The sequence below is a fragment of the Megascapheus bottae genome, chromosome 18 (genome assembly GCF_031878675.1).
Source record: "Megascapheus bottae isolate mThoBot1 chromosome 18, mThoBot2.hap1, whole genome shotgun sequence".
Taxonomy (NCBI): domain Eukaryota; kingdom Metazoa; phylum Chordata; class Mammalia; order Rodentia; family Geomyidae; genus Megascapheus; species Megascapheus bottae.
In genome coordinates, this window is record NC_143526.1 from 25,100,618 (window position 1) to 25,127,764 (window position 27,147).

At 42.2% G+C, this 27,147-nt stretch overlaps 1 protein-coding gene across 2 annotated transcripts in view; it reads right to left on the reverse strand.

Moving 5' to 3' along the window:
* Window positions 1-20,355: 20,355 nt before the first annotated feature.
* The window catches only part of Shld1 (shieldin complex subunit 1), a 62,727-nt gene continuing 55,935 nt past the window's right edge, over window positions 20,356-27,147 (reverse strand). The window contains exons 3-4 of one of the 2 annotated variants that reach the window (XM_090352789.1): window positions 21,172-21,648; window positions 20,356-20,474 (exon numbers count right to left, since the gene is read on the reverse strand). In XM_090352789.1, the coding sequence (XP_090208915.1) occupies window positions 21,206-21,648 (443 nt within the window). In that variant the 3' untranslated portion in view covers window positions 20,356-20,474; window positions 21,172-21,205. Of the gene's footprint in view, window positions 21,649-27,147 lie in introns of both variants that reach the window. The other variant, XM_090352788.1, reaches the window with a different exon arrangement.

A 27,147-nucleotide genomic window follows, 5' to 3' on the forward strand; every position in this document is an offset into this window, starting at 1 on the left:
AGCATGCACGAAGCTCTGGGTTCCATTCATCAGTACCACAGTCACACTGTGGCTCAAGTGGTAAAGTGTTAGCTTTGAGCAAGAGAAGCTCAGTGCCCAGACCCTGAGTTCAAATCTCATGGATGGCATAATAATAATAATAATAATAATAATAATAATAATAACAGCAATAATAGTCGGGAAGAAAGGCTTAGAATTAACATGGTAGGAGACAAGGGCAGAGTCATTTTTTTTTGCCAGTCCTGGGACTTGAACTCAAGGCCTGAACATGGCCCTTGAGCTTTCTCAAGGCTTGAGCTCTACCACTTGAACCACAGTACCAATTCTGGCTTTTTTCTATGTATGTGATACTGAGGAATCAAACCCAGGCCTTCATGTATGCTAGGTGAGTGCTCCTGGCCAAACTCCAGGACCCCCAGAGTCATTTTTTATTAAAGAATTTATTAACATTGATTTTTATATCATATTTCAAATGACATGTTTGACAAACAAGTATTCAAGAAGGGAATCTCTATACAATCACTGGCACTTAGATTTTTAGAACATAATTAAAATTAGGCTGAGGGTTTGTATGTCATAGATACATATCAGAGTCATTTAAAAAAAACATATCATTACCAGGATGTCTGGGAATCTTTGTTGGTGTAACTAATGTTTCTCATCTGTTCTGCAATGTCACTTTCAAAGAAACCATATAGTGAGTCGGGAGTGTGGCCTAGTGGTAGAGTGTTTGCCTACCATACACAAAGCTCTGGGTTCAATTCCTTGGAACCACATACAAAGAAAAAGCCAGAAGTGGTGCTGTAGCTCAAGTGGTAGAGCACTAGCCTTGAGAAAGTTCAAGGACAGTGCCCAGGCCTTGAGTTCAAGCCCAGGACTGGCAAAAAACCAAAACAAAACCATAAAGTGTGTACATATGCATACACATGGGAACTACATATAAAGTCCACAAATGCATAGAGTACACTTCTGAAACTTCCAGAACATGAATGCATTCCATTTCATTGGTCTACTTGTCCCATAGAGCAGCTCCATATTTTAAATCTCATCAATGTAATACATCTTATTCTCTTATGGAAAACATCTTCTCATCTTGTTTCCTGCAGAGGTTATTGGCTACTCTTGGCCTTCTGCATTTTCATACAAATTTTGAAATCAATGATCAATTTCCACTAAAAAAAAACCTCAGGATTTTGACAAGAATCATATAAAATTCATGGATCCATTTAGGACTAGTTTGCATGTTTACAATAGGATTATATGATATATATATATATATACGTATATATATACACATATATCTATATCTATATTTATCTATCTATCTATCTATATCTATATCTATATCTATGCCTTTTATTTTGTCAGCCATGGAGTTTGAATTCAGGGCTTGGTGCTGTCTCTGAGCTTTTTAACTCACGGTTAAAGCTCTATCACTTTGATTTTCTGGTGTTTAATTGGAGATAAGAGTCTCACAGAGTATTTTGCCCAGGCTGGCTTTGAATAGCGATCTTCAAGTCTCAGCTTCCTGAGCACTAGGATTACAGATGTGAGCCTATAGGCACCTAGCCTATTCTGGATATAATCTTATCTCAAGTAATACAAAAATACCAGAAAAAGAAATCAAAGGGAAGATTATCTCTCAGGAATATCCTCAAAGAATTAAGGAAGGAAATGAAGACATTTCCTATAAGACCAAACTTTAGATAACTCTGGTTGTATACTTGGTTTCTAAAGTAGAGCCCATTAGAGCCATTCCTGGAAAATGAAACCAATAAAAGGAATTTGATGCTAGAAATATTGAAAGGGAAAGTCAGAGAAGGGGAGCCTAAACCAGATTCACAGCTGCAGGAAGCTGCTATACCCTGGGGATGAAAGGATAAAGGAAAGGGAATTCCTTTCTGCATCTCACAAACACAGGCCACCTAGTAAAATGGAGGATCCTCTGTGGGCTGAACGGGTAGAATTTGGGGCCGAGGAGAGGAAAGGTTTTCTGATGGGAGTGGAAACAAAAAAGTAGCCTCCTCTATGGGAGATGCATTTTTTTTTTCTCTCAAGAAGAGAAAGGTAGCTGGGTGCCAGTGGCTCATGCCTGTAATCCTAGCTATTCAGGAGGCTGAGATCTGAGGATCACAGTTCAAAGCCAGCTTGGGTACAAAGTCCATAAGACTTTTTTTTTTTTTTTGCCAGTCCTGGGCTTCAGTTCAGGGTCTGAGCACTGTCCTTGGACTTTCTCAAGGCCAGAACTCTTCCACTTGACCCTCAGCACCACTTCCGGCTTTTTTCTATGTATGTGGTACCGAAGAATTGAACCTGGGCCTTCGTGCGTGCTGGGCAAGCATTCTACCACTAGGCCAAACTCCTGACCCCATAAGACTCTTATCTCTAATTTACCACCAGAGAACAGGATTCCTGGAGTAGAAGGAGAACCAAACCACTTAGTAGTTCATGTATTTGTGCAAGATATGATTCTGAAGGCCAAAGTTATTCTTGTTTACTCTGTGGTAATGTACAGAGACAATGCAGAAAGAATACTGATTACTCTCTTCCCCCTCCCCCAGGGAGAATCCTTTATTCATTTATTCATTTTACTAATTTGCTTTCATAATCCTTTGCATTAGTATTTGTCTCTAGAATCAAGAGCAGAAAGAACAAGACAATGTTCCAGTCTTTAACTAAAGACTCCAGAAAGGAAAAACAAACAAATAAAAAAAATTCAAAGCCTACCCAGGCACTAAAAGTCCATGAAAGTATGATCTCCAACTAACCACCAGAAAACCAGAAATAGCACTGTGGATCAAGTGGTAGAGCACTAGGCTTGAGCTGAAGAGCTCAGGTACAGTGCCCATGCCCAGAGTTCAAATCCCACAACTGATCAAAAAAGAGAAAAAAAGATTTCACTCATGTGCACCCTCCTGGAAGTCTAGAATGAGTGTAGGATAAGATGGTCCAGAATTAACAAAAAGATTGAGTTTTTTTGGTCAGTCATGGGGCTTGAACTCTAGGCCTGGGTGTTGTCCCTGAGCTCTTCAGCTGAAGGCTACTGCCCTACCCCTTGAGCCATGGCCCCACTTCCAATTTTCTAGAGGTTAATTAGAGATAAGAGTTTCAGGGACCTTAGTGCCCAGGCGGGCTTTGAACCTTGATCCTCAGCCTCCTGAGTAGCTGGGATTACAGGTATGAGCCACCTCATCCAGCTTGAGATGTTTTTGAAAGATCACAAATGGAGATCTGACAGAACATGTTTCCAGGTAAGCATGGAAAAATTAAAGCCATTTCTGAAGTGTACCTTCCAAGTTCAGCATGTAGAAAATGCTATCTTTGTAACAAAGGATTTATTTACATTATATACACATATTGGTGCATACAGTACATAGGAGGGAGTTGTTTAATTGGACCAGAAAACATAAACAATCTCCTAAAGGGGAGGAGATTGGGGGAGAGAAACTGGGAGAAAAACATGGGAAGGGTATTAATGTTCAAGAAGTAATGTACCCACTACCTGAAGAATGTAACTGTAACCCCTCTATATATCACAACAATAAAATACAATTAAACAAAAGAATCTCCAAAAGATTAAAGCCCATGAGCTTATAGAAAAGGAGAAAAATAATAGGATCTCACACAGGGCTCATGAAAAAGCTGAGAGAAGCTTTGAGATTGCTCCTAGTTCAGAAAGACTTGGTGAAAACTGTTAGAAGTCTGGGTGGAGTTTTTGGTGGAAGTCAACTGTGGCGGGCGGGGGGCGGGTGGGGGGGCAGCCCTCTTCCCCAAGATTTGTGCTGAGAATGGGTGGCTGATAGCTGGCACCATTTTTTTTGCCAGCTGTGGGGCTTGAACTCAAGGCCTGGTCCCTGTCCTTGAGCTTTCTCAAAGCTAGCACCTTAGCACTTGAGCCACAGCACCACCTCCAGCTTTTCTGTGTATGTGGTACCAAGGAACCCAGGGCTTCATGCATATTACGCAAGCATTTTACCTCTAGTTCACACTCCAGGTCCTGACTCATTATTTTTTTTTTCTGTTGGGGCTTGTTCCATCTCACAATAAGTCCCCTGTCTCTGGTACTTTGACACCAGTGCTTCCTTTACTCTCTTCCTGTGAAAAGTATGGCCATTCTTTCTAGGGACTTTTTTGTTTCATTTGAAAATATCCATTTTGTTGTATTTATTTGTTTACTTATTTTTAGTAGCTCTAGGGTTTGAACTCAAGGCACAATTAGTAGGCAGGCAATCTAACATTTGAGCCACGCAACCAGGCCATTTTTAACACTCATTATTTTTCAGGTAGGGTCTCACCTTTTGCTCTGGCTGCTTTGGAGTTCAGATCCCTGGCTCCCTGCTTCTCAAGGAATAAGGATTACAGATATATAGCACCATACCTGGCCCCAAATATTCATTTTAAAATGTGGCATTTCTGACACCCAACCAGAATTAGTGGCCATAACTCTAAAATCATGCCACTTGCAGGCCAATAGACTGACATGCAGAACCCAGAATCCACCCTGTGCCGTTTTCTGCTTTTGTTGCTTTGTCAGCTATAGGGCTTGAACTCAGGGACTAAGGACTGTCCCTGAGCTTTTTCACTCAAGAATAGCATTCTACCACTCTGAGCTACAGATCCACTTCTGGTTTTCTGGTGAGTCTCACAGACATTCCTGCCTTGGCTTTTTTTTGAACTGTTATCACAGCCTCCTGAGCAGCTAGAATTACTGAGCCACCAGTGCCAGGCTCTGTGCTGTTGCTTTAAGGTCTCCTTCTCTGCCTGTGGCACTTGATCCTGCCCCCATCAGACATCCCCAAGAGTCATGAAATACAAGTTGTGTCTGCCTCTGTAATTTTGTGAGATTTGGCTGACTTTGCTCTGAGAAAAGGCCTTCTGCTGATGCTGAATGTTTAATTATTTATAGTGAGTGTTACTGAATACCAACTCCCAGGCAGGACTCTCAACAAAAATGCATCTGTAGAAGTAAACTCCAGAAAAAAAACCCTCATGTAGGCTAATTTCACTTTTAGATTTATGAATATTTTATTTAAAAATTCATAGTGGTCCTTAAGGAGCCATTATTGTTAAGTAAATATACATAGTCTGAAATGGCCTAAGATTCAATTGCCCATAGTTGCTCTGGTAATAAAGTTCTTGTTTTATTAAAGGATTATTTGTCTCTTTCTCACTCTTTCTCTGTCTCTCCCTCCTTGTTTTTATGTTCATTCACAAAGTTTAGAGAAGAATTGCTACATAGATAGGATCCTCTCTGAAACTAGTGGATAAGCCTCTAGGCTCAGTCTTTTTTTTCTTTTAGAAGGCATACTATATTGTGAAGTATAAACATAATGTGAGGCCGGGAGTTTGGCCTAGTGGTTAAAGTGCTTGCCTAGCATGCATGAAGACCCGGGTTCGATTCCTCGGTACCACATATAGAAAAAAGCCGGAAGTGGTGCTGAGGCTCAAGTGGTAGAGCTCTAGCTTTGAGAAAGTCCAAGGACAGTGTTCAGGCCCTGAGCTCAAGCCCAGGACTGGCAAAAAAAAAACAAAAAACAAAAAACAAAAACATAATGTGAGGAGAACTTCTGGATTTGATCCTTCTGCAGGAGCACAGTAAAGGCAGAATCCATGGCTAAGTTTGGGAAGGACAAAGATGCTTTACAGGAATATGATCCATAGGGCACAGTGTGCCCGCATCCTGTCGATGGAAGTACAAGCACAGATGGTCCTCAGACCAAATCTACTGAAACACGAGCTGATTTCTAGCCCAGCTCTGGAAGAGAAAGCAAAGAAACATTCAAGATAAGCCTATTTAAGGAAGGACTGAAGCAACACTGGAGAACTATAGGGATAGGAGTTACCTCTAGGGACATTGTCTAAATTCACCCCAAGTCTTTCATTTCCTAGATGTACATACAGACTTTTATAAAACATATAGATCCAATTCTTCGAAAGCTTGAGTAAGAAAAGTATTTCAGTATTTGATTGTAATACTCTGGACAGTGTTTTGACACCTGGGGTGTGTGTCGGGGGAAAGCAGAGTGTATATAGAGTGTCACACACTCAATTCCTACCTTCTCTCTAGGAAAGCCTACACAATGACATTTTTGTATGCTGAAACTTTTTGAAAATCTTAAAACAGTTTTGAAATGCTAAGTCAACCTACTCCTTTTCTTCCCTTTTTTCTTTTCTTCCAGTTCCTTCTAATGAAACTAGGATACCAAGGCAACTTTGGAGAGGAGAGAGAATGAACCCAAGAGCCATGCTCCGTCTCCTTGTCACATCTTTCTAGGATAAACACCTACGTTACCCAGCTTATGTCGTCTTCTTCTGGAGGACTTGATTAACATCCCATTTGCCAGATTAGAAAGTGTAGAAGCCATTGACACAAAACGTGTTCAAGGTGATAATGAATGCTCGGAAGTTCTAAACTAAAATTATTATGCTTGGAGCCATGTCAGAACAACCTAAGGGGAAAGAGTCCATGAGTAAAATTTCAAAATCCGTGCAGACGATCTATGGGCATTCTTCAATTAAGACCTTTCTCAAAGCCTGGTGTCAATGGCTCAAGCGGGTAACTCTAGCTACTCAGAAGACTGAGATCTGAGTATCATAACTCAAAACCAGCCTGGGGCAAGAAAGACCATGAGGTTCTTATCTTTAACCATCAGAAAGCTGGATGTGAAATGATGGACCTAATATACAATAACAACAAAAAGACATCAGATTTCAAGATACCTCTTACTTAATGTAAGAAGACATGGATGGTCTGTCAAGTCACTCAGTAAATGTTAGCAGGGTGTTTGTGCCTTAGACACAACAAAAGCATTTCTGCATTAACTCACATCCCACCTTCTCTCTTGACACCAAGTTGTCAGTCACTATGGGAATACCTCAAGGTTAAATAAATGCTATCCATGGTTCTGAAAGAATTCTTGCTCCTCCCAGGGAAGAAAACTATTTCTACCTCTCCAAAGCTTGTCATGAACAGCACATCTGCCCACACAACTGGACAGTGAGCATGATCCCACTGTAGTGAATGTACCTTCACAGAACTCTTTGGGACATTCACATTCTGTGCATATCAGCCTCTCTTCCAACTGGCAACATCTATGCCTTTTGGTCTAAGGACATTATCTAGTGGTCAAGGTCTATTCTGCCGATGCATACAGCAAGCTCAAAGGGCTAGAGAATCAGTAATCTCCCAGTTGCTACCATCAGCTACAGATTGATGGGAACTGGTGGTTAAATACCCTAGCTTCTACATTCCATATGCAGGACAGCTCTGAAGCAACATTCCACATTCGATCCCACTAGGGCTAAGCACCAGTTGCCTCTTTTAGTGACTTATTTGATAATGGGTCTCTTATTGGCTCCCTTCTCTCCCCTCTCGCTTATCTCCATCCTCTACACAGACAGATCACTTGCACCTGAATTTGTACTTTCATGTATTTCTGAGAGAAACCTTGACTAGAAACACAGGACAGTAGACAAATGCCCTGAAGGTCACCTGCACTCATTATTTTCCATGTAATCTGTTAAGGCAATTAGAAAGCAGAGAAGACGGGGACTGCCAAATACTCTTACCTCAGCCCAGAAAATTCAAGGGCATCTTTTCCAGGTAACAAACCTGGTTCCTTTGGGAACAGCTGCCATAGTGTCAGCTCTGGCCTCATGTTACTTAACCACATAAGGACACTTCCCAATATGGAATCTGAGAGCCTTCAGAGATACACTTAAAGAACAGTGGCAGAATTTTTGCTGTTGCCTCAATGAATCTTTGGTGTCCCAGTTCATCTCTATACGCAGCCTTTTATGTAGCAGTGTGGACTATTTTTAAGGGTCAGTCTAATCACTAATGGATTGCTTAGAGACGTTTTAATGTTCTGGGAAGCTAATGTGTTCCCAGTGAGCATCTGAGCTAAAGTCAAGTGGACAGATTGACTTTGGGTTCTCTTTCAAAAACAGGGCCAGGTAACAGTTACAGGGCCACTGAAATGGAAAAAGAAATGGTTTCCCCTACAATGAGAATTCAAAAAATGAACTGCTGCTTGTGAGGAAAGCAATGCATTTGAGGGAGAGTGATAGGAAATGCCTCCATAGATAACTCATTTGCGCTACTCCTATGTGCTGCTATGTGTTTAAGTGTGGAGCTGGAGTTAGGTCTTGGGTCAATTGTGGATGGTTATTTAGCATCCAGATGTCCTTCCCTTAATGATGTAGGTGATGGGGGAAGGCAGCATTCACTTCCTATAGGAAGTCAAGACATCCTCTATGCCTGGTCCTTGGCTTCTGGAGGACAACTGCATAATCCAGACTCAGAAAAATCAAATACTTGGGCTGGGAGTTTGGCTCTAGTGGTAGAGTGCTTGCCTAGCATGCATAAAGACCCAGATTCGATTCCTCGGTACCACATACATAGAAAAAGCCAGAAGTGGTGCTGTAGCTCAAGTGGTAGAGCTCTAGCCTTGAGAAAGCCCAAGGACAGTGCTCAGGCCCTGAGTTCAAGCCCCAGGACTGGCAAAAAAAAAAAGAAAAAGAAAAATCAAGTACTCCCACCAGGACTTTTGGTTTAGCCTCAAGGACAAGTTAAGAATTCTATAGCAGCAGTGGCATCAGGTTTCTGTGCTCACTTGTAGCAATGTCTTAAAGCCAGAGTGACCCCAAGGCCAAAGTTAAGGATCTTGGCTATATTCTTGCTGCCCAGACTTCTATAGGTCATGCTTTTTAAAACCTAAAAATCCAGCTTGGCATAGGCAATTCATGCTTATAATCCTAGTTATTCAGGAAGCTGAGATCTAAGGATCACAGTTCAAATCCAGCCCAGGCAGGAGTATCTGTGAGACTCTTTTCTCCAATTAACAACAAAAGAAAAGCCAGAATGAGTTGTGGCTCAAATGGTAAAGGACTAGCCTGAGCACAACAGCTCAAGGACAATGCCCAGACCCTGAAATCAAGCCCAGATCATCAAAAACAAACAACTCTAAAATGTATCCTTTAGGTCAATTCTGCTAGCTACCCACTATCCTTCTCTTAAAGTCAGCCAGAGTGCAATTCTTGCCTTGACAATCCAGAGCCTAGACTGGGGAAGTTGGCATCCCATAATATTCAGACTCTGATGGGTTCATGTCCTTGGAGCACCTACAGAGTTGTTGGGTCCGTTGTCTCTTGTGTCAGGAGGATGGGCTGCTTAAATGCTAAGCTTGCTTTCCTATAGTATGTTTTACAAGAAGTACTGGCTAGTGAAGGCTCAAAGCTAATGAACGGTCAGTGATGGATGATGGAAGTTTGGATAAGTATGTCCCAGTGGGAAAGCCACAGATAAATCTGGGCCAAATCCAACCACTCAACTGTCTTGTCACTATTATGTATGATTGAGTTTCAGAAGAGGTGAATATACCTAGTAAAGAGTTTCAAGGCCAAGTAAACAGTTCCAAGGGCAAGAAAATGAACAATTCATTGACTGCCAGTCACAGGTGATTACCCTGTAACTGAACCCATTTGGCACAAAAAGAATCAGAAATGATAAGACAGAGGTGCTAGCACTTTCCACAAGAGAAATGGAAATAGTTTAGTAGCTCTGAAAACAAGCATGGAAGTGTGGGGTATGGCTTTTAGCATGCATAGATTGTGGGGTTTTTTCTTTTGGGGGGCAGGAAATGATTTCTAGTTAAACATTTCCATAAACAAAGAAAAAGTCGGCCGGGAGTTTGGCCTAGTGGTTAAAGTGCTTGCCTAGCATGCATGAAGACCCGGGTTCGAATCCTCGGTACCACATATAGAAAAAAGCCGGAAGTGGTGCTGAGGCTCAAGTGGTAGAGCTCTAGCCTTGAGAAAGTCCAAGGACAGTGCTCAGGCCCTAAGCTCAAGCCCAGGACTGGCAAAAAAAAAAAAAAAAGAAAGAAAAAGTCATCTTGTAGCAAGATGCAAAGAAAAGGAAAAGAAAACAATGGAGAAATGGTGGTGCTGAAACCTTTCATAATTAATGGTAAATCTATTATTTGGAGAATGGTTTGGAATCAGCTCTCAAAGGAGAGAGAGACTGTTATAGGGGATTGGAGGCGTGGCTCAGGTCATAGAGTGTCAGCCAGTGAACAAAAGCAAGCATCTGATATCGAAGTTTAGTTTCAGTCTTGGACAGAAAAGAAAGACTACTGTAGCTTGAAAGATGTCATTGAGATAATCAACCAAATGCAATGGTAAATCATTAAGTCCTTATTTCAATAGCCTATCTGAAGGCATTTTTGAGATAGCTAGGAAAAAATGATCATGGAGGGAATATTAAATGATATAAATAGGAATTGTTGATTATATCCTTGGAAGTATTAATGGTTTTCTGATTGTTTAAACATTTTTTTAAAGACCTTATCTGTGACTGAATTTACAGATGCAATAAATGATACCTGGAATTTGTTTTAGAATATTCTAGTGCAGAATTATTCAAAGTGTGGCCTATGCCTTAATGCCCACTTGTAAAATGTATACTTCTGGTTTGTAATGAGTACAGACATTGAGTATTTAAACATTGTTTTAGGTCCTTGAAATCCCCTAGCATTCCATTGGTGCTTTGTGAACTATCTCTCGACCTATATAGACTAGTTGGTGCAGTCAAATTTGCATGGTGAGCAGTGTGAGGCAGGAGCTGTGTTAGTCCACTGGCCATGGCAATGGGAAATCAAATCCAAGGGTTTCTGAGCTTTGGAAGAGATGCTTTATTGTGTACACACACATCTGTACACATGCACACACAAACACATACACATACCTACCTACCTAGGGAGGAAGGCTAACAAAAAAGAACAAGAAGCTACTGTTCGTTAAAAGCAGGTGATGAACACATGAGCCCATACTGCAGTTTTCTCTGCTTTTATGAATGCTCAAAAACCAATATCTCATGATATAGTAAAAAGTGTGTGTGATGGGCCAGGAGTTTGGCCTAGTGGTAGAGTGCTTGCCTAGCACGCATGAAGACCCAGGTCTGATTCCTCAGTACCACATATGTAGAAAAAAAAAGCCAGAAGTGGTGCTGAGGCTCAAGTGGTAGAGCTTTAGCCTTGAGAACGTCCAAGAACAGTGCTCTGACCCTGAGCTCAAGCCCCAGGGCTGGCAAAAAAAAAAGTGTGCACGCGCTCGAGCTCGTGTGTGGTCCTGTGTGTGTGTGTGTGTGTGTGTGTGTGTGTGTGTGTGTGTGTGTGTCCATCCTGGGCGTAGACTTTGGGCCTAGGCACTGTCCCTGAGCTTCTTTTGCTCAATACTATTGCTTTACTACTTGACCCACAGCATTACTTCTGGCTTTTCTTAAGTAGTTTGTTGGAGATAAGAGTCTCACAGACTTTCTTGCCCGGGCTGGATTCAAACCACAATCCTCAGATCTCAGTCCCCTGCATAGCTAGGGTTTCAGGTATGAGCCAAAGGTACTTGTTGATCCTGGCTTTGTTTTACTGCTCAAGACTAGCGCTCTACCACCTCAGCCACAATTCTACTTTTAGCCTTTGGTGGTTAATGGGAGAGATGAGTATCATGGACTGCCCCAGACTAGATTTGGACCAGCTACTCAGTTGCTAGGATTAAGGCATGAACCACCAGCACCTGGCTGTAAAAAGCTTTTAAAATAAGCTTGCCAACTAAGATATTTTGAGAGAGAGAGAGAGAGAGAGAGAGAGAGAGAGAGAGAGAGAGAGAGAGAGAGAGAGACAGACAGACAGACAGACAGAGAGAGAGAGAGAGAGAGAGAGAGAGAGAGAGAGAGAGAGAGAGTGTGTGTGTGTGTTGATATTAGGGTATGAGCTGAGGTCCTTGTACTTACTACACAGACACTTTTGTGTGTGTCATAGGGCTTGAACTCAGCTTGGGTGCTGTCCCTGAGCTCTTCAGGTCAAGGCTACCACCCTACCCTTGAGCCAAGCCCCACTTCCCATTTTCTAGAGTTTAACTGGAGATAAGAGACTCAGGCCTTTTTGTGCATGGGCTGGCTTTGAACCTTGATCCTCAGATCCTAGCCTCATGAAAAGCTAGGATTATAGGTGTGAGCCACCGTGCCTGGCTCCATACAGACACTTTTACCTCTGGGCTGTGCCTCTGGCCTGAACTGTTGCTGGTTATTTTTGAGACAGGACCTCACTTCCTGCCTGTGTACATATTGAGCTATTTATTGGAATAGAGTCTAGAGAATTTTTGTGCCCAGGCTGGCTTGGGGAACTACAATTCTCCCAATCTCAGACTCCCAGACTCCCTAGTAACCAGGATAACAGATGTGAGCCACTGGCATGGGGATATATTCATATGCAAACTTATAGTTTATGTGTGTGTTTGTGTGTGTGTGTATTTCAAATACAATAACACAGAAAGAACACACAGAAGCCATAACTCATATGAGGAGTAGAAACAGTATTTCAAGTCAAACTTCATTTTAGAAAAGAAGTTTTACGTAAGTAAACAGTAATTTGCCCAGATCATGAGCATGGTAAGCTTTTATTATATAATAAAGTCTGATTACATAATAAACTCCTTGAGGCCATGGATCCTATGAGACGCTGCTTCTATGTCTCCATAGCGCTCAGCCCACGACTTTGCAGAGTAAATGGTGCTTAGTAAACACTGTTGATAGCTGAACTCAGGAAATGAACTGTCATGGAAAAGATTTTAATTCTCCATGCTGCTCAATCAATTCCAAAACCAGCCTCCCAAATTCACCTTCTTGGAGATGTGTCACAGAATGTTTGAGTTTGAGGGGGATATGGAGCAGAGTTAATGTCCTCATTTTGCTGAGGCAGAAATAAGGTCCAGGCTAGTTAAATGAGCTCTGAATACCCTGCTTGTTAATGGTTGTGTTTTTGCCCTTTGTGTCTTACTGGTAGCTGCCTTCTCCCACGAAGGCTCTCAGGAGGTACATAGAAACCTCTCTTTTGCTCCAGCTACTTGTTCTTAGTTTTAAAATTAAATGGAAGCCAGATGCCAGTGGCTTACAATTGTAATTCTAGCTACTCAGGAGCCTGAGATCTGAGTATCAAGATTTACAGCCAGCTGGGGTAGGAAAGTCCATGAGACTTTAATAAACTACCCCAAATCTGGAAGTGGCACTGTAGCTCAAGTTTGAGCACTAACTTTGAGCAAAAGAAGTTTAGGGGGAATGCCCAGGTCCTGAGTTTAAGCCTCGAGACCAAAACAAAAATAAATAAAATAACATGGCTTCAGTTTTAATATAGAAAGAAGTTGTTGAGCTGGCTGTAACATGAGGCTGAACAGAAAATTTGAATATGGAGCAGATTTATGTCATGATTAGTTTTACCCAATACATGCTCATGATCATGATAGAATATTCGGAAACTCTCTATCAGGAAAAGAAAAAATGTCATGTGCTAATAGTTAAAAGGTGACCTGCTTCCTTTCCTTTCCTTTCCTTTTCTTTCTTTCCTTTCCTTTTCTTCCTTCCTTCCTTCCTTCCTTCCTTCCTTCCTTCCTTCCTTCCTTCCTTCCTTCCTTCCTTCCTTCCTTCTTTCTGTTGTGGGGCTTGAACCTGGGCCTAAGCACTGACCCCGAGGCCCCCCTCTTTTTTTGCCAGTCCTAGGGCTTGAACTCACGGCTTGAGCACTGTCCTTGGGGTTTCTCAAGGCTAGAGCTTTACCACTTGAGCCACGGCACCACTTCCAGCTTTTTCTATGCCAAGGAATCAAACCCAGGTCTTCTGCATGCTAGGCAAACAACTCTACCACCAGGCTAAACTCCTGGCTCTGATCCCTTTTTCCCAAGGGGTCCACAAGCCACAGCTCCACTTCTGGTTTTCTGGTGGTTAACTGGAGATAGGATTCTCATGGACTTTTCTGCCAGGATTGGCCTTGAACTATGATCCTCAGATCTGAGCCTCCTGAGCAGCTAGGCTTACAGACGTGAGCCACTAGTGTGCAGCTTCCTCTTACTTCTTAAAGTAGTAACATACAGATTTTTTCCCTTCCATGCAAGCTTTACTACTATAATTATCCCATTCAGAACTGTTAGCTGCAAACCACTGTTGTTGCTTTTTTTTTTTTTTTTGTCAGTTGTAGGACTTGATTTCTAGACCTGGGTCCTGTCCCTGAGCTCCTCAGCTCAAGGCTATTGCCCTACCCCTTGAGTCACAGCACTACTTCTGGTTTTCTGGAGATGAGTCTCACGAACTTTAGTGCCCAGTCTGGCTTTGAACCAAGATCCTCGGATCTCAGCCTCCTGAGTAGCTAGGATTACAGGCATGAGCCACCACACCTGGCTCTTTTTTCTCGTTTTAAGACTTAAGACTTTGTCCTTGGCCTGTGGGTTTATAAGTTTATTGTTTAATTTGTTTGGAAGTGTGTTGTCTAATTTCTAAGGGTTTGAAGATATCTGTTGTCTTCAGTCACTGATTTCCAGCTTAATTCCATTGAGCCCTTTTGGAAAGTGTTGAGATTTGATGGGGTGACTGACAAGGGCCTTGTTTTCCAGAGGGATAGTAGCTAGTGATAAGGAGCCATTCAGTGGAGGCTAGATTAGAGAAGGGCAAGGGATGTGTGAGTGTGGAACTAACTGGGTCACCTTATAATTTCACTGCATCCTACATTAGATGAAGCATTTTCAGACATAGATTACATACACACCTATGGAATAGTCATTAACCTATAAAACCTAATAAAGACTCTGAGACATAACAATCTAATATCTGTAATTTGTAAATTAGGAAACTCAGGTCCAGAGAGGCTGAGTGACTTGTCTGAGGGTGCACAGTGACAAGCCAGATATCACACATTCATCTCCAAATCCTAGTACCTTGTGCCTTAGCTATGTACTGGGTCCAAGAAAGGGAAGCAGAGGAACTGGATGAAAGCAAATTATGATTAAATAGTCACGTGTGTGGGTGTGTAGGGATATGTGTACACTTTTTAGGATAATTATACGAGAGAAAAGGGGGAGGGCACAGCAGAGGGCTGAGGATACAGCATAGTGGGGAGAGAATGTGAGGGGTAAGCATTATTGCATCCTGGCTGTGGGGTACATTTCACACCCACGTTCCACACAGCCTTTAGAGAAAGAGTGCTGTAAAGCATTAAGGAAGAGTCCCAGTGGGACTGGCAAAGGCAACTAAGAAAAAGTTACATTCTTCTGAAATAAGGCAGGGAAAGTCAGGCATTTGATGCAAAGCCCCAGTGCTAGAGGAAGCAGAGAGAAAATAACTAAGGAAGGGTAAGAGTGTTAAATCTTGTCTTCGTGAATGCACCCACACAGATAGCAATTGGGAAGGATTCGCCTGGGGGAATTTGGAGAGTTGTTTGGTTGCTGGCAAAACAATATTGCTGATGTACAGCCCTCAGGGGCTTATGAGAAGGGCAATGAAAGAACAGGGCCTATGGGTTTCAAACAAGCCAAAAGCTCCACAAGCATATTTGATGTGAGGATCATTTATGCCGAGGATGACTGATCCTCTCCCACGGAATGTGAGCTTGCTCATGTGCACTGAATTCTCAGACACGTGGTGGCATGGAGTGGGCAACTTGGCCCTAGGGAAGAGAGCCACACACAGAGCCATGTGCTGTGAGGTGAGCTGAGGGTCCAGGATTGGGAGGAGGCAATTAAAGGAGTCCAAACACAGCAAAGAGAGAGCCGGTTTGACATTTATTTGGATGTTCATAAACCAACCATGCACATGAAATTGGTCATATTGGTTTTTTTGTTTGTTTTACTGGGCCATGGGGTTTGAACTCTGGGCCTGGGCGCTGTCCCAGAGCTCTTCAACTCAAGGCTACTGCCCTACCTCTTGAGCCATAGCCTCACTTCCTGTTTTTTAGTGATTAATTGGAGATAAGAATCTCATGGTCTTTAGTGCTCAAGCTGGCTTTGAGCCTTGATCTTCAGATTTCAGCCTCTGAGTAGCTAGGATTACAGGTGTGAGCTACCACACCCAGGTCTGTTTCTTTTCTTTTCTGTTCTTTTCTTCTCTCTTAAGCAATTGATATTAAGACTTTTTTGTGTTTAAATATTTTAGTAGACATCTTTAAAAATAGAGCTCAACTTCTTGTGGTGGGGGTGGTGGTGAGGATGCAAGGTGTTATTGTATTTCTCTGGTACAGTTATGAAGGCCAGATCTATAGTGCTGTGAGAATGGGTTGAACCGAGACCCTTGCTGGGGGGCAGGGAAGGGAAGGGGTGAAGAGGTGGTCTGGAAAGCCAGTCACAGGAAGAGAACCTCCAGGCGAAGGAGCTACATATAGGAGTAGGTGAGCACATTGAATCCAGGAATTAAGTATGGCTTTGGGGCTACTGGCTTTCTGTACCTCACTTCCATCTGTAAAAGTGATTGTATAATGCTAACGTTTGAAATGATGAGTGACGCTTAGCAAGCACCCAACCATTCACTCTATCTTACAACCTGTCTGTTAGGAAAGTGGCCTATGGGCTAAGGCTACCACTAATCCAAGAGTAACAAGGAGGAACAACAGGAGAATACAAGGTCAGGTCTGTATTTTAACATTTTTCAGCTCCTAATTTAATTACAAAGGTGATGCCCACTTTCCTGATAGAGGGCACATCTACGTCAAGACCAGACAGGACCCAATATTGCACCTTAAAAACAAACATATGACTGGAAAAATGGCAGCGACTTTTTAAAACTCTGGATTTTTATGATGCACTGGGTATTCATATTTATTGCCAATTTGCATTTCTTCTATGAAACACCTCTTCCTTCTAAGGGGTCATTTTAACATTTCTGGTTCAACACGACGATTTGTAAGCACAATGCATCTTGACCAATGTCACGCCTTTCAATGTTCCCCGCATGTATCCTAACCCCACCCATCCCCTCAAGTTATCCAGTTCCTCATAGATCATTTTCCAATTCATTGTTCAATTTTAGTATTATTTACAGAAGCTCTTCACATAGTATGACACTTTATCCTAAATACTAGAGTATGCATCTATCTATTATCTATCTATCTATCTATCTATCAACCTTCACCACCGCTGCTAGTCAACTTTTGCCTGTGCTTTACATTCCTTCCATCTCTTCACGACTCTCTCAAATCCCAAAATGCAGAAAGAAAACAAACCACAGTTGAAACTGCTGCTGCTTCCTTTCTAGCATAATTGGGCGTGATTTTATATTTATTCACTATTTTTGTTTGCCAGTTCTGGGACTTGAACTTACACCCTGGGCACTGTCCTTGAACTTTCTCAAAGTTAGCACTTTACCACTTGAGCCACAGCAACACTTCCGGCTTTTTCTGTATACCAAGGAATTGAATTCTGGGCTTTCCCAGCCTCTCATCACTATTTTTATATATACAGATGGCTCCTGATTTAACAAGAGTCTTAGAATTTTTGAAATTTAGGATAGCATGAAAGTGATATGCAATAAGCAGAACCTGTACTTTAAATTTTGAAGTCATCATTTCTTGGACCAGTGATATGAGATATTATCTAGTGAGGCCGGGCCGCAGTGGAAAGGTACATCTCCTGTCAATCAGCCACAAATTCACAGTTAAGAGAGGAAACAACCAGCTCTGCAGTATCCTGCGTTGTTAAGCTATAGTACCTGGAAAGTTATGTGTGTTCAATGCATTTCTCACTTACAATATGTTCAATGGATTACCAAGACAGAACCACATAATAAAATGAGGAGCATATGTATATATTTTCTCCTAACTTCCCCTTTCTATCCAATGCCAGTTTGGCTTTCTAATAATTTTAAATGATAAGAATGCTGTTTATTCAATAAAATGTATCTGCTATATGCATTCCACTTCTTTTGCCTACTTTTGATCTTGTTTTGGCCTTATATATGTAAGAAGGAAGTTTTATGTTTTTAAACAGCCAATTCCTTAAATTTTTACATAATCAGTTTTAGTTTTATTTTTTTCTTAAAAAGATGCTTATTCTTGCTGGGCATTGGTGGCTCAGAAAGCTGAGATCTGAGTCTCAGTCATTTCAGGGTACTGAATATTCAGTTTTCAAAATACCTATAGGCTACCTGCTCTATTATTTTTTTCAGCCTACTTCAAATGTAGTTAATACTCCTGTGAAGCTCATCCTACACAGTATCCATGGATTGGTGGCAACAGTATTTTTCTGACACATCAAGTCAGTCTGTTAGCAATTAAACATTGTCCATGTGATTTAAGGAAGGTGGGGGCACTGGGTTGCATAGCAACTCCTAGAGGTCAGGCAAGATACAGGTGGCATAGGCAGCTCTGGCACATGACGTCCAATAAAATGGCTTAAAAGCCTTAAAAATGTTTTAAGTATTGCTATATTTTTTGTGCTAATTGCTGCTACTACAGTCTGTTTCATGAACTCTGAAATCAGTTAGACAAAGAGGCTGGAGGAGTAGCTCAGTGGAAAAGTGTAGGCTTAGCATGCCCAAGCCCCCAAGTTCTGAAAATAAACTAATGAAATGAATCATACTACACAACTCTGAAACTCTTCCTAGAGTTTGATGTTTCTCTAAGGAAATTCATCCTCACGAAGGCACTGGAAGGTCTGGAAAGGGCCCCTGATGATATCATAGGCCACTCACAATGTTCAGGGCATGATAAGATCTCCTAGAATTTATCTATAGGCTGAAATTGACAATAAGACCAAAGGCCAGAGCCTTCACAGCCTTATCTCTTAGTTTTTATTAAAGGTTCACAGAGATAAATGGAAAATGCTATCCTATCCTCACAGAGATCTAATTAAGGAACTCCACTGCAGGGAATCAAATATCTTATTCTGACCTGTCAAATACTCAGATGTAAGTAAGTACACAGCAAATGGTTTTACCCAAAGGTAATTCTGGCTTTTAGTCTTTCACATTCTCAGCATTCAGAGTCCACACTAAGCACCCTCAGCGTTGAGGTTAATGAAGATTATGTTTGCTGACAGTAAAATCTCCCTGGGAAATGAATGCTACTGCTTCAATCTCAACATGAAATCCAAATTGCTTGTATGGTGTGTTGTGTGTGTGTGTACCAGTCCTGGGACTTGAACTCAGGGTCTACACTCTTTCCCTGAGGTGTTTTTGTTCTACCACCTGGGCCACAGCTCCACATTTTAAAAAGGCATCGTAAAGCCAGGTGCCGGTGCCTTACGCCTGTAATCCTAGCTACTCAGGAGGCTGAGATCTGAGGATCACAGTTCAAAGCCAGACCAGGCATGAAAGTCCTTGAGACTCTTATCTCCAATGGCAACACCACTCCACTTGCCAGAAAACCGGAAGTGGTGCTGTGGCTCAAGTGGTAGAATGCAAGCATAGAGCTGAAAAGCTCAAGGACAATGCCCAATCCCAGAGTTCAAGTCCCATGACCAAAATAAAAAGCATTGTAAAAGTAACCCAGATCCCTTCTGTGGGTAGTCATGGAAACTAACTGCAAATATTTCATTGCTGAAATATATTAAAAAGAACAATATTTTTAAGGGCATCTAATACTATGCTTTGCATTAAAAAAATGAAACTACCAATTTTGTTTAACCTGCAGGCTTTCAATGATATAAGTTCCACTGATTTCAGAATTATTGTGGGGAGGGGAGCTGTAGAATAGAAGAGGCAAATGATTGCCTGTCAGCAGAGTCTTATTTTCTTGAGTACCTTTCCTCTCAAATGCCTGTTCAATTCTAGTTTCCTGCTATGGAATCTCCTTTCATGAGTGCCTCTGCCCTTCAATTTGGAAGAGTTCCTTACCTCCAATTCTCCCTGAACTGAGTAGGCTAACCTTTAAAAGGATTCTCTCTGGACAGGAGTCCTCTGAGAGACAGCATTTCCTTTTAGGATGTACTTTTAGGATGTCTCATTTGCATAATCTGCTTTCTGGAGAGCCTTCGGAGTCTCATGCCAATTAAATTTCACCTCGAGTTTCTGCAAATCTACTTGCATAGGTTGGCCAGCTTTTGCTCTCTTTCCCTACCCCCCAAACAAGTGGTACGACGCTGTCAGTGGAATTTACCGAAGAATGATATGAGGCTTCCAATTACAGTTTCAGAGAACATAGTGCCAGGTGATGTAATTCTATCAACAGAGTTTCAAACCAGGTTCAGGACATGACCTGTGGAGCAGAGCATCTGTCAGTGTAATCCTGAGGCAACTATTTAAAGATCTCCCTGGCAAGGCAGAACACAGGCCTGCAGGATAGGAGTGGAATGGCAGCCAGGCCCTGTTCTGGGCAAGCACTTGCTGGAGGTAAGGGCAGGGCAAAAGAGAAAAGTAATAAGAGGAAGGAAGACTCTTAAGCTCCTATTTTCGTTTTCCATTTAAAAAATTAATCTACTTTATTGTTATTATAAAGGTGATAGACAGAGGGATTACAATTACGTGAGTCAGGTCATGAGTCCATTTCCATTAAGACAGTGTCTTCTGTTCCTTCACTCTCTCCCAGTCCCTCCCTCCCGCCTCTACCCTCGAGTTTTACTGTCACTTTCATCACTGTCCAGTGAGCTCCACAGCTGTACTTTTTCACCATTTTTCCCTTATTCTCATTTTCTTCAAGCGCATATTGACAGGGCCATATGATGTTAGCCTGTAGATGAAACCTGTGCTTAGGTACTTGAGTGTGTAGCACACATTTGTCCCCTTGCCTTTTGTACTGTCATTAGATGGAGGTGAAGAAAGCTTTTGAATTGGTGAATTTTAGCTGCTATTTTATGGCCCACATACCCCTCCCGTAGGCAGTTCATATAAATCAGGGAATCCTAGCTGGGAGAACTGTCGATGGTATGATGATCCTTTCTTCTGTTCTGAGGCCTAAGATTTCCATCACATCATCTCCACTGTATAACTTGACATAAGTCTCACCCTTGAATCCACACACAGCTTCGTAGACTTCAAAAAACCCATTTACCAGAGGCTTGTTCTCCCAGGGGTAGACAGTGAGTGAAGGGCTCAGATATAAGAGGTTTTTTAAGGGAAGGCTCCCTCAAAATAGTAGATGAGTGGGAAGAGCGCAGGTAGAGAAAGGGAGGGAAGCTTGGCCTGGTTCCTGGGGACCAGGAGTATGGACTGGGCTTTGGATGCCTAAATAAGTCAGCCAATGGGTTTGGCCAAGGCAGGTGGTGGGGGAGCAGGGGAGGGGGCGACCACAGGGTACTTGTTAGGGACTCTTTGGCACTGGAACCAGATCACAGATGCCAGCCTTTAACTATACACCACTTATCTTTGGGCTAGGCACAAAGAGCTGACAAGACCCTCAGGGATTCTGAAGGAGGCAACCATGTTACCTGCAGTACTGCTTGCTCTGAGCATCAGTACCAGTTATGGGTCTTTCATCACGCTCTGCTTCAAGAGATAATGAATGATATCTTTTGATAGCCCTGGGGTGGGCTCGTCCTCATCCAGGGAGGCATCTGCTGCTCCCAGAGGGTAGAAGTGTGTGTGCTGGGCATGCCTCTGCAAGACCGAGTAGCCATCCCGGTTGAAGATGACCTGTGCCATCTGGAAGCTACGGAGGGTATACTTCCGGCTCTCCTGGCCCCTCAGTTCAGTGATTTTCTCAGACAGGCACTGGCAGACAGATGCAGAGAGCAGATTCCCAGAGGCTGCCTGCGGATGTCCAAACACTTCATAGAATCTCTCTAGGGATTTCCGCAGTCCAGCATCTTCTTCATGCGTCTCTGCTTGACCTTTCAAAGAAGGATCTGGCCACAAGTCCTCAGAAGTCCAGGAGTCCTTCTGTTCACTATGCAGGTTATTGTTGTCTGAAAGATAAAGCACATTCCAATATTTGACCACACAATAAAAAATATCAGAAAGCAAGATAATGGATGATATCTCTCTCTCTCTCTCTCTCTCTCTCTCTCTCTCTCTCTCTCTCTCTCTCTCTCTCTCTCTCTCTCTCTCTCTCTCTCTCTGTCTGTCTCTCTGTCTCTCTGTCTCTCTCTCCTCTCTCCTCTCTTCCCTCTCTTTGTAGATCATGGGGCTTGAACTCTGGGCCTGGGTGCTGTCCCTGAGCTCTTCAGCTCAAGGCTAGCCCTACCCTTGAGCCAAGCCCCACTTCCTATTTTCTAGAGGTTAATGGAGATAAGAGTCTCAGGTCCTTTTGTGCCCTTTTGTGTGATTGGGATACACAGTATATACATATATAAATGTCACAATAAAACCCTATCACTAAACCAGAGCCTCTTGAGTGGATGAAAATGGGGGAGGAGGCAGATGCTGGCCCCTTTACTGGTTCTGTATCAAAGAAACAGCAGGAGAGACTTTTTGGCTTGTGTTTTTCACAAATGCCAAATTCATGAAAACCAAGGAAAGAATAAGTAGCTCCAGACTGCAGGAGATTAAAGACAGATAAGACAACTAAATGCAACACATGGTTTTGAACTGGCTTATTTTGCAATAAAGTACTCTATGGAAACAACGGGAGTATTGTGAATGGCATCACAATTAAACAGGTTTAATGTTCTGCTATTCATTTTCTAATTCTGTTATGTAAGAGAATGTCATTGTGATGAGAAAGATATTTGCTTCTACAAATACCATGTATACAATTTCAGGGGTGAAAGGCATCAGGTGGATAATTCATTCAAATACTTCATAAATGTGATATTGTTTTAAATTATTTATTAATTTTTATTTTTTGCCAGTCCTGGGCCTTAAACTCAGGACCTGGGAACTGTTCTTGGGCTTTCTCAAGACTAGAGCTCTACCACTTGAGCCACAGAACCATTTCTGGCTTTTTTTCTATGTATGTGGTACTAAGGAATCGAACCCGGGTCTTCATATATGCTAGGTAAGCACTCTACCACTAGGCCAAACTCCTGGCCTACGTTTTAATTTTTTTTTTTTTTTGCCAGTCCTGGGCTTGAGCTCAGGGCCTGAGCCCTGTCCTTGAACTTTCCCAAGGCTAGAGCTCTACCACTTGAGCCTCAGCACCACTTCCAGCTTTTTTCTATGCATGTGGTACCGAGGAATGGAACCCGGGTGTTCGTACATGCGAGGCAAGCACTCTATCACTAGCCCAAACTCCCAGCCCCCATGTTTTAAATTTTTTTAAAGCAAATTTTGGAAGAATAATTGCTAAAACTTTCTACTTTAAAATAAAATATAGGCTGGGTGCCACTGGCTCACACCTATAATCCTAGCTACCCAGGAGGATGAGATCTGAGAATTGTCGCTCAGAGACAGCCTGGGCAGAAAAGAACATGAAACTCCTTTCTCCAACTAACCGCCAAAAAAAGCTGGAAGTGAAGCTTTGGCTCCACTTAAAGCACCAGCCTTGACTGAAAAGTGAAATGAAATCTCAAGGCCCTGAGTTCAAGCTCCAGCATTGGTACACACACACACACACACACACACACACACACACACACACACACACACACACATCTTAGCCCAGAGTGTGGCAAGTAGTATTTCCCTTTAATGGTGTTGCTGTTAAAGAACTAGGAAAAGGAGTAAAGATAGAGGCTTACATGACAGATGATCTGGTCCCAGGGTGGAAAGACAGGAAGATCGGGACTGAGATGGACAATGGTGGGGGGGGGGGAGTAGGAAGAACAGAGTTCTTGAAATTTTGAAATTGTCAACCTGACATAGACAAGCCTTTTGTACAGAACTGTCCAAGTAGCATGCCATATACTTGTAAATAAATGGTCAATGCATTTTGATATACTCTGTGTGTGTGTGTGTGTGCGCGCGCGCGCGCGTGTGCGCACGCACGCGTGCACGTGGGTACATGTGCTGATCCTGGGACTTGAACTCAGAGCCTTGGCACTTGAGTTACAGCTCCACTTCTGGATCTTTGTTGATGAATTAGACTTTTCTGCCCAGTCTGGCTTTGAATTGAGCTTGTTTCCTATATTCTACATGCAAATGTCAAGCAGACTGCAAATCATCTTCAAAGAAACAACCCTTACTTTTTCAAAAGGACTATGCCATATGGCTTGAGTCATTTATTGTCAGTTATTTTGAATACTGCCTCCAGTCCACTGCAGTCTTTGATTTCCTTTCAAAAGTGCTTTACAGCAAGTGCTAAGCCTTTTCTCAAATGGCACACTGTTGAGGTCTTCGGAATGTCATTCTTTCTTTACCAGCATGTTTAACTAATCACTGCTTCCTCCACAGCATACAGCTAGATGGAGAGAAATGTGCAATCTTCCCTAACTTGGTTCCGGCTCAGTGATATATTTTCACCACTGTGTTCAAATCTCACTCTACCTGTTGGTACATCTGAGGTTTCTAGTCTTAGTTCAACTAAGAACTGTCATGTCTATCCTAGGGTAAGTCTGAAGAAGTCTTTGTATGAGAGATTACACAATGCTTCTTTGGTGATTGTGCCTACAGTAGGCACAAGACAGTTCCAAACAACAAAGAATCATCCTCCCCCTAAATGATGGCAAGGTCCCTCCTCTCCAGACTCTGAAAGCGGAGATAAACACCGGCGCAAAGGATGAATTTGGAAGGAACTAGAAGTGAATTGTAAATCCCACTGTGCTGGAACTGGGTGATGTGCCTTGGGCTCTGCAGGAAATCTTTGCTATGAATTCCTCTTCCTTGGGTACTACCTTTCTTACTAGAGCAGAGTATATTTTCCCCTTCTCTGACCTTGAGATGTTCCCCCCCCTTCTTTTTTTTTTGCCCTCTCAGTCAGGGCTCCATTCCAAAAAATTCTTGTATTACCTAAATTGGGAGGAGCTTCCCTTTGAATTACCATATGCTTTCCATCAGAAATAGGACTTCTTTAGGAAGCCTAGTTGAGAGTGTAATGACTTTGCATGTATTGTTTCAAGATAAGCTATTCACTAGCTTGTTACTTTTTCTTCAGAGAAAAGGATAACATAGATTGGGGGGGGGTTGGGCATGGGACTTGAACTCTGGGCTTGGGCGTTGTCCCTGAGCTCTTCAGCTCAAGGCTACCATCCTATCTATCCCTTGAGCCACAGCCCCACTTCCAGTTTTCTGGTGATTAATTGGAGATAAGAATCTCACGGACTTTAGCACCCAGGCTGGCTTTGAACCGTAATCCTTAAATCTCAGCATCCAGAGTACCTAGGATTACAGTTGTGAGCCACTGGTCCTCGGCTAGATATTTTTAATTCTCATAAAAGTAAAAGTACTTTACATCTTCAGGAGTTGCAAATGCTAACTTGAATTCAGTAATGTAGGACAATGAACTTGGAACATATGAAAAGGAATGGTTGTGGTCTGTGAGCGATGCCATTAGCCACACCTTGATGGCTAATGGAGATTCTTCCAGCGAATTTTAGAAGGCTAATTCTGGAGTTAATAAATGCATAGCAGTTTTTTTTAATCTCTGTCAAAATTTTAGCCTTTAACAAGTGGCTGTTAAATGGGTTTGATGTTGGGGATTATGTCTCTTTCATGCATCTGTACCAACTGACGCTCATCTTGTCTTGTTTGTGCAGAGTACATTTTACCACTAATAGCTAATTTAGAAGATCTGTGATTCAGGGCTATACAGGGCCAAAGGAATCTATATCTTATAAAATATGAGAAAGCAAATTTAAGCTGGTGCTGGTGGCTCATGCCTGTTAATCCTAGCTACTCGGATTAGCATACACACACACACACACACACACACACACACACACACACACACGTGTGCCAGAAATGGAGCTGTGGTTCAAGTGGTAGAGTGTTAGCCTTAAAGAAAAAAAAAAACTTAGGGACAAGTGTAGGCCCTGACCAAAACAAAACAAAAAACAAAAAAACCTTTTTCTTATTGCCAGTCCTGGGGCTTGAACTCAGGGCCTGGGCACAGCCTCTGAGCTTCTTTTGCTCAAGGCTAGCACTCTGATCCTTGAGCTACAGTGACACTTCCAGCCTTTTCTGTTTATGTAGTACTGAGGAATTGAACCCAGGGATTCATTTATGCTAGGCAAGCACTTTACCACACGTAGGATCTTTTTTTTTTTTTTTTTTGCCAGTCCTGAGCTTGAGCTCAGGGCCTGAGCACTGTCCTTGGACTTTCTCAAGGCTAGAGCTCTACCACTTGAGCCTCAGCATCATTTCCGGCTTTTGTCTATGTATGTGGTACCAAGGAATCGAACCTGGGTCTTTGTGCATGCTAGGCAAGCACTTTAGCCACTAGGCCAAACTCCCAGCCCCACGTAGGATCTTAAGAAAGAAGGAATTCAGATCTCAGAAGGCTGAGATCTGAGGATCAAGGTTCAAAGTCAGCCCAGGCACAAAAGGACCTGAGACTCTTTTTTTTCCATATATTTTTTATTGTAATTAATAGAAGGGTTACATTACATTCGCCAGATGGAAGGTGCATTACTTCACATACATTGATACCCTTTCTCATGTCTTGGTCCCCATTTTCCTCCCGTCCACTCCCACCCTCATCTTGTTTTCCCCCCTTTCCCAAATACGCATATATCCAGTAAATCAGATAACACAGTGAAATACTGTAACAATATGAGATAACCAAGTGACAGCAAAAGAGATGAAAGATAACATAGTACATTAAGGACAACAATCACTCATTATATGGCTTTTGTTTCTATATCCTAGAAGTCCTTTCATTTAGTGTCATACTGTATGGCCGTATCTAGGTTTTGCTCTATTGCCAATCTCTGCTAGAAGAGTCCAAGGTTTCTACTGATTATGGCAAATGAGGGAAACCATTGAGTCTACGTTCCTTTGAGTCTGGCTTACTTCACTTAATATGATTTTTTCTAAGTCTTTCCATTTCCTTACAAATGGGGCAATGTCGTTCTTTCTGACAGCAGCATAGAATTCCATTGTGTACAAATACCACATCTTGTTGATCCACTCATCAACTGAGGAATATCAGTGTTGGTTCCATATCTTTGCTATGGTAAATAGTGCTGCAATGAACATTGTTGTGCTAGTGGATTTAGTATGTCCTTGTTTCTAGACGGTTGGGTAAATGCCAAGAAGTGGAATTGCTGGGTCATAGAGGAGCTCTATGTTTAGTCTTTTGAGGAACTGCCATATGGAATAATAAAAGACCCCGTATAGCAAAAACAGTTCGTAGCAGAAAGAACAGTGCAAGAGGAGTTTCAATACCAAACTTTAGACTCTATTACAGAGCTATAATCATCAAAACAGCTTGGTACTGGCACAAAAACAGGCCTGAAGACCAATGGAATAGAACTGAGGACCCAGATATTAAACCACAGACCTATGGCCACCTAATCTTTGACAAAGGAGCCAAAAATGTAGAATGGAAGAAAGATAGCCTCTCAACAAGTGGTGCTGGCAGAACTGGT